At 36.5% G+C, this 8,376-nt stretch overlaps 1 protein-coding gene across 2 annotated transcripts; it reads right to left on the bottom strand.

Annotated features, from left to right (window-relative positions):
- Window positions 1-5,973: 5,973 nt before the first annotated feature.
- On the bottom strand, window positions 5,974-7,176 carry LOC104654583 (L-lactate dehydrogenase A chain). Of its 2 annotated transcripts, XM_010353794.2 has the most exons (2): window positions 6,394-7,176; window positions 5,974-6,124 (listed from the first exon to the last, which is right to left on the bottom strand). In XM_010353794.2, exons 1-2 carry the CDS (start codon window positions 7,078-7,080, stop codon window positions 5,987-5,989), a joined length of 825 nt encoding a protein of 274 aa, XP_010352096.2. In that variant the 5' UTR covers window positions 7,081-7,176; the 3' UTR covers window positions 5,974-5,986. The 2 variants fall into 2 exon arrangements, with proteins under 2 accessions (XP_010352096.2, XP_010352095.2); XM_010353793.2 differs by having other exon boundaries at window positions 5,974-7,176.
- Between the last annotated feature and the right edge of the window lie 1,200 nt (window positions 7,177-8,376).

The following is an 8,376-nucleotide window of genomic DNA, read 5'->3' as shown; positions in this document are numbered from 1 at the left end:
CAAATTAAACCCAGCTATATATTAAAGGAAGTAATGGAAGCTTCTTTAAACCAACAAAGGGAGTCTACAAAAAAACCTACTGCCAATATGATACTTTATGGTAAAGGGCTGATTACGTTCTCTTTGAGATCATGTAGATCTTAGTGCACAAAGACAAGAAAAAGAAATAAAAGGCATACATATTAGAAAGAAAAATACAAAAACATCTCCATTTAGAGATGACATTATTATCCATTTGGAAAATACCAAAAAATTCAGAAAAAATTAATAAAAATAAAATAATCAAGTTTATATAATACAAGATATTATATATATCAAGATATTATATATGATTTTTGAGTCCTGGTTTTAAAAACTGTATCTCACTGAATACCTTAAGACTTTATTGTATATTTTTTTGATCTTATATAATACAAGATTAATAAAGATAGATTATATTTTTATATATTGGCAATGAAAGTTTGGAAATTTAAATGTAACTATAATAGGTTCAGAAGGACTAAAAGCATGAAAAGCAGGAATAACTAACAAAATATTTAAAATATTTGTAGTCTGAAATGACAAAATATTGATTCCAATTATAGAAATCAAAGGAGAATTATATAGATACACCATGATCATGGATTAGAAGACTCTGTGTTGGAATAAATGTCAATTTTCCCCAAATGTATAGATTCCATGCTATTCTAATTAAAATTCCTGTAAAGTTTTGTTTATTGGTTAGGGAATGACCAGCTCATTATAAGATTCATATAGAAAGGAAAGAACTTAGAATGGTCAAATAATTTTGAACAATAGCAAAGTTGGGGGACTCATTACCTGATTTCAATTCTTATTATAAAGGCATAATAAGGCAGTCAATGTCATATTGCTTGAAAGACAGACACAACAGATCAATAAATCAGAATAGAGAGTAATAGAAATAGACACATTCAGGCCAGGCACGGTGGCTCACACCTGTAATCCCAGCACTTTGGGAGACTGAGGCGGGCGGATCACGAGGTCAGGAGATAGAGACCATTCCTGGCTAACACGGTGAAACCGCCTCTCTACTAAAAAAATACAAAAAATTAGCCGGGCGTGGTGGCGGGCACCTGTAGTCCCAGCTACTCCAGAGGCTGAGGCAAGAGAATTGCTTGAACCCGGGAGGCGGTGGTTGCAGTGAGCCGAGATTGTGCCACTGCACTGCAGCCTGGGTGACAGAGTGAGACTCTGTCTCAAAAAAAAAAAAAAAAAAAAAAAAAAAAAAAGAAATAGACACATTCAGTTATGGTTGATTAATTTTTCATAAAGATGCCAAAGTAATTCAATGGAGGGTAGTGACAGCCTTTTAACATATAATGCTCAACTAATTAGACATCCATATGCAAAGCAATGAACCCTAAAATTACCTCACTCCATATACAATATTATATCAAAATGTATGATACACCTGTATGTAAGAGCTAAAGCTATGAAACTTCTCAAAAAAAATATACAATAAAGTCTTAAGGTATTCAGTGAGATACAGTTTTTAAAACCAGGACTCAAAAATCATATACTATAAAAGGAAATATTGATAAATTAATGTTAACTAAAATAACACCCCTCATTTGCGTGCTGTGTTATCAAATGTTACGAAAATGAAAAGGTAAGACACCGACTTAAAGAAAATATTTGCAAAACATATAACTGACAAAATCAGTAATGTAAAAAACTCTCACAACTCAAAATAAGAGCAAAAAACTCGATTAAAACGAGTAAATGATTTGAATAGCACTTGACCAAAGAAGAAATATAGTGAGAAACAAGTGCATGAAAATATTTTCAAAATCATTATTCAATGTAATTTCAACATATTCAACATTGTTTGGTAATAGGGAAATGCAAACTAAAACAAAGAGAACTCATTATTACACACTTATTAGAATAACTAAAAGAAAAATACCTGATTGGTATACAGGACAACTAGAATGGCCATTTCTTAGTGATGTGAATGTGCAATAGTACAACCATCTTGGAAAATAATTTGGCAGTTTTTTAAATAAAGTTAACGAAATACTCATACCATATGACCCAGCAATCTCATTCCTAGGTATTTGCCTGACAGAAATGAAGACCTCCATAGAGACCTTTTCAAAATCTTCTGTACAAATATTTATTTTATCTTCATTTATAATTGCCCAAACTGGAAACAACCCCAATATCCTTAAACTGATGCATGTATAAACAAAATTAATGTACAATGGTACAATGGAATATAACAGCAATAAAAGGAGAAAACTACTGATACATGTAACAATATTGATGAATCTTGAATGTATTATGGTAAATAAAAAGCTACACTTGGAAGGCTATGTAGTGTGTGATTCCATTTATATGACATTCTGGAAAAGTCAAGTTTTAGATGGCAAACAGATCCACAGTTGTCAGACTGACTTTTCATCTGGTGTATTTATTACCTCAAACACTGTAGTTTTCATCTCTGTTGGTTTCATTTGGGTCTTCTGTGTATCTCGTGTTTGTGCTCTTCGAATATATAGAATGAAGTTTATAAATGTTTTAATGTTCTTGTCTTTTATTTCTAATATATACGTGTCAGTTCTGGGTCAATTTTGATTGATTTTTTTTTCTTTTTCATTAAAATCATGCTTCCTTTTTCCTTTTCATGCCTAGTGCTTTTTAAATAAAATGTAGTTATTGTGACCTGCATCATTTCAGGTTTATATTTAACTTTGTTAGGTTGGAAGCTTTGTTAGATAGCAGAGCAAAATTTATTCTAGGGCTAATTATTCTCCACTATGGAGACACATATACTGCCCTGTGAATCTTGGGGCTTTTTATTCTGGCTGATATGGAGGGACACTCTCCATAGTCTTGTGTAAATCCTGAACAATGAGTTTCTAATCCTTCTAGGTGACACTTTCCTCAGTCTTCATAGTTTCTTAACACATAAACTGATTAGTGGGGACCCTTTGGAGACGTCTCATGTTCTCTCACTGTACAACTACGTTCTCTGTCTTATGAACTCTAGCTACCCCGGCGTTCCTGAACCCAACCTCTGTCTCCTTGACTTAGGGACTATACTGGCCATTTTCTTGATTTATGGTGCCTGTGTTTTGACCTGGAAACGCTCAAGTCAGTAAATAGACAATCTGAAAGTTCACCCCACTTGTTTGCTGTATCTCAGGGATTGCCGCCCCTTTATGCTTGCTGTCCATTGTCTTAAAAACATTGTTTTATGTATGTTTTACATATTTTTTGCAGTTTTTTTGATTGAGCCAGAAAAATAAATCTGTTCCCTGTTACTCCGTCTTGACCAGAAATAGAAGTCTACAGGATATGTTTTTCATACTATTACGGTTCCTTCCTCTGTCTCATCATTGAATGAAGTGAGTTTCAATACACAGGCACTTTTCAGGAAACTCCTTGAGAGGAGAAGATGAAGTTGAAGATAGTATTCCAGTTTTACTGCTATTTTCAGTTTAGAAAATCTTTCTTCTCTGCTGCTAAATAGTGGACTGCTGCATCTAATTGTGGCTGTGCCTTTTTATAATGTATTTATATATTTTTAAAATTGACAAAAAGTGTATATACTTATTGTGTATAACATGATATTTTGAAATATGTATACATTGTATAATGACTAAATCAAGCTAAAAACACTTAAAATCCACTTTTAGAAATTTTCAAGAATATGATACAGTGTTACTAACTATAGTCACTGTGCTGTAAATAGAGCTCTTGAACTTATTTCTCCTATTGAACTAAAATTTCATAATATTTGACAATCTCCTCCATCCCGTAACCCCTGATAACCAGCATTCCACTTTCTACTTCTATGCATTCAACTTAATTTAGATTTCACATAAAAGTGAGATCATGTAGTATTTGTCTCTCTGTGCCTGGATTATTTTATTTAACATAATGTCCTCCAGGCTTATCCTTATAGTTGCAAATTACGGAATTTCCTTCTTTTTAAAGGTTGAATAGTATTACAACCTTTAAAAAGAAGGAATGCGGCTGGGCGTGGTGGCTCACACTTGTAATCCCAGCGCTTTGGGAGACTGAGGCGGGCAGATCATGAGGTCAAGAGATCGAGACCATCCTGGTCAACGTGGTGAAACCCTGTTTCTACTAAAAATACAAAAAATTAACTGGGTATGGTGGTGCATGCCTGTAGTCCCAGCTACTCAGGAGGCTGAGGCAGGAGGATCGCTTGAACCTGGGAGGCAGAGGTTGCAGTGAGCCAAGATGGCACCACTGCACTCCAGCCTGGTCACAGAGCAAGACTCCGTCTAAAAAACCAAAAGCAACAACAACAAAAAGAAGGAATGTGTGTATATATGCCATATTTTAAAAATCTATTCATCTGTTGATGAACACTTAGGTTGGTTCCAGAACTTGGGTATCTGTTGTGAATAATGCTGCAATGAATATGGGAGGGAAGACATCTCTTTGACATACTGATTTCATTTCCTTTGTATATAACTTAGTAATGGGATTATTGGAACATATGATACTTCTATTATACAGTTTTTGAGGAACTGCCATACTGTTTTCCATAAGGGCTGCACCAACTTACATTTCCACCAACAGTGTGCAAAGGTTTCCTTTTCTCAACATCGTGGCTGTCACTTGTTATTTTTTATCTCCTTATTACTAGTCATTCTAACAGATATGTGGTAATATTTCATTGTGTAGTTTTAATGTGCATTTCTCTGAAGATTACTGGTGTTGAACATTTTTTCATATACTCATTGACCATTTATATGTCTTATCCTTTGCCCATTTTTAATAGGGTTGTTTTCTTACTATTGAGTTGAGTTCCCAATATATTTTGAATATTAACCCCTTTTTAGATATGTGATTTGAAAATATTTTCTCCAATTTCATAGCTTGTTTCTTCATTCTGTTTCTTGCTTCCTTGGCTGTGCAGAACCTGTTTCATTTGATGTAATCCTATTTGTCTATTTTCACTTTTATTGCCTTGAATTTGGGGTCATACCTAAAAAGTCTTTGCTCGAACAAATGCTATGTAGTTTTCTACTGTTTTCTTCTAGTAGTTTTAGAATTTCAGGTCTGACTTTTAAGTCTTTAATTCATTTTGAGGCTTTTTAAATATCTGGTGTGAGATAAGGGCCTAATTTTATACTTCTGTATATGGATATTCAGTTGTCCTAACAGCATTTATTGAAGAAACTGTCCTTTCCCCATTGCTTGTTCTTGTCATCTTTGTCATAAAATCAATTGAACATAAATATGTGGATTTATTTCTGGGTTCTCTATTCTGTTCCATAGGTCCATGAATCTGTTTTTATGCCAGTATCTTGCTATTTTAATGAACATAGCTTCGTAGTAGAATTTTTTTTTTTTTTTTTCCTGAGACAGTCTTGCTCTATCACCTAGCTTGGAGTTCGGTGGTATGATCTCGGCTCACTGCAACCTCCGCCTCCCAGGTTCTTTTGCCTTAGCCTCCTGTGTAGCTGGGATTACAGGTATGCTCCACCCCACCTGGCTAATTTTTGTATTTTTAGTAGAGGCGGTGTTTCACCACGTTGGTCAGGCTGGTCTCGAACTCCTGACCTCATGATCCACCCACTGCAGCCTCCCAAAGTGATGGGATTACAGGCATCAGCCACCATGCCTGGCCTGTAGTAGAATTTTAAGTCAGGTACCATGTTGTCTCCATCTTTGTTCTTTTTGCTTAAGATTGTTTTGGACAATTTGGAGTCTTTTATGGTTTCATACAATTTTAGTGAAATTTTCACTGTTTCTATTTCTGTGAAAAATTTCATTGGAACTTTGATAAGAATTGTATAGAATGGCGTCTTGCTCTGTTGCCCAGGCTGGAGTGCAGTGGCACGATCTTGGCTCACTGCAACCTCTGCCTCCTGGGTTCAGGTGATTCTCATGCCTCAGCCTACTGACTAGCTGAGATTACAGGTGAGTGCCATCAAACCCAGATAACTTTTGTTTTTTGTTTTTTTTTTTAAATATTACTGCTTTAATTACAGATCAGATAAAAAGGACAACATGCACAACCTCCAACTAGAATCCTGTTGTAGCCTAGACAGTGAAATGCTATGACATCAGAAGACTTTAAAATTGCAGCTCTTTTTGGATTCCCCAAAGTGTATCTGCACTCTTCTTCAAACGGGCCTCTTCCTCAGGAGTCAGAGTCACCTTCACAAGGTCTGAGATTCCATTCTGTCCCAAAATGCAAGGAACACTAAGGAAGACATCATCCTTTATTCCATAGAGACCCTTAATCATGGTGGAAACTGGGTGCACTCGCCTAAGATTCTTCATTATACTCTCTGCCAAATCTGCTACAGAGAGTCCAATGGCCCACGATGTGTAGCCTTTGAGTTTGATCACCTCATAAGCACTCTCAACCACCTGCTTGTGAACCTCTTTCCACTGTTCCTTATCTTTATCAGTCCCTAAATCTGGGTGCAGAGTCTTCAGGGAGACACCAGCAACATTCATTCCACTCCATACAGGCACCCTGGAATCTCCATGTTCCCCAAGGACCCACCCATGACAGCTTAATGGGTGAACTCCCAGCCTTTCCCCCATCAGGTAACGGAATCTGGCTGAATCCAGATTGCAACCACTTCCAATAACACGGTTTTTGGGAAAACCACTTATCTTCCAAGCCACGTAGGTCAAGATATCCACTGGATTGGAAACAATAAGCAACTTGCAGTTCGGGCTATATTTTACAACATTAGGAACGATGAATTTAAAGATGTTCACGTTACGCTGGACCAAATTAAGACGGCTTTCTCCCTCTTGTTGACGTGCCCCAGCCGTGATAATGACCAGCTTGGAGTTTGCAGTTACACTATAGTCTTTCCCAGAGACAATCTTTGGTGTTCTAAGGAAAAGGCTGCCATGTTGGAGATCCATCATCTCTCCCTTCAATTTGTCTTCGATGACATCAACAAGAGCAAGTTCATCTGCCAAGTCCTTCATTAAGACACTGATGGCACAGGCCATGCCAACAGCACCAACCCCAACAACTGCAATCTTATTCTGGGGAGTCTGTTCTTCCTTTAGAAGATTATGAATCAGCTGATCCTTGAGAGTTGCCATGTTGGACTTGGAACCAAAAGGAATCGGGAATGCACGTCAGGCGGTCGTCCGGGACACGCGGCAATGAGATCCGGAATCGGCGGCAGTGGCTGCAGCCAACTTTTGTATTTTTAGTAGAGGCAGGGTTTCGATATGTTAGCCAGGCTGGTCTCGAACTCTTGGTCGCAGGTAATCTGCCCACCTCGGCCTCCTAAAGTGCTGGGATTACAGGCGTGAGCTGCCACACCTTGCCAGTATTGTATGAAATCTGTAGATCACCTTGGGTAGTATGAACAATATTAATAATATTTATTCTTTCAATCCACAACAATGAAATATATTTTCATTTATTTCTGCCTTTTTCATTTTTTCATCAGTCTGTTATAGTTTTCAGGTCTTTCACTTCCTTGGTTAAATTTACTCTTCAATATTTTTATTTTTTGGTAGCTATTGTAAATAAGATTGTTTTCTTGTCATTATTAGCGTATAGAAATGCTACTGACTTTTGTATGTTGGTTTTGTATCATGCAACTGTACTAAGTCAGTTTATTAGTTCTAATGGTGTTTTAGTAGCATCTTTAGGGTTTTCTATATATGAGATAATGTCATCAACAAACAGGGACGATTTTACAATTTAACTTTTTCCTTTCCAATTGGGATGTCTTTCATTTCTATCTCTTGCCTAATTGCTTTTGCTAGGACTTCTAGTACTACATTAAATAGAAGTGGTGAGAGGCGTGGATGAATGGAACAGAATAGAGAACCCGGAAATAAAGCCGAACACTTAGCCAACTGATATGCAGAAAAGAAAACAAAAACATAAAGCAGGGAAAGGACACTCGATTCAACGAATGGTGCTGGAATAACTGGCTAGCCACATGTGGAAGAATGAAACTGGATTTTCATATCTCACCTTACACAAAAATCAACTCAAGGTGTATCAAAGACATAAATCTAAGACCTGAAACCATAAAAATTTTACAAGATAACATTGGAAAAATTCTTCTAGACATTGGCCTAGAAAAAGTGTTCATGACCAAGAACTCCAAAGCAAATGCAACAAAAACAGAGATACATAGATGGGGCTTAATTAAACTAAAAAGCTTCTGCATAGCAAAGGAAATAATCAGCAGAGTAAACAGACAGCCCACAGAGTGGGAGAACATCTTTGCAAACTATTCATCTGACAAAGGACTAATATCCAGAATCTACAAGGAATTCAAACAAACCAGCAAGAAAAAAACAAATAACCTCATCAAAAAGTGGGCTAAGAACATGAATAGACAATTCTCAAAAGGAGATATATAAATGGCCAAC

The sequence above is a fragment of the Rhinopithecus roxellana genome, chromosome 3 (assembly GCF_007565055.1).
Source record: "Rhinopithecus roxellana isolate Shanxi Qingling chromosome 3, ASM756505v1, whole genome shotgun sequence".
Lineage (NCBI taxonomy): Eukaryota > Metazoa > Chordata > Mammalia > Primates > Cercopithecidae > Rhinopithecus > Rhinopithecus roxellana.
The sequence above is the reverse complement of the archived record's forward strand: the minus strand, read 5'-3'. Positions and strand labels throughout refer to the sequence as shown.

What these genes read in the sequence shown, in the direction of transcription:
- LOC104654583 (XM_010353793.2), bottom strand. Translation starts at nt 7,080, where the DNA reads ATGGCAACTCTCAAGGATCAGCTGATTCATAATCTTCTAAAGGAAGAA.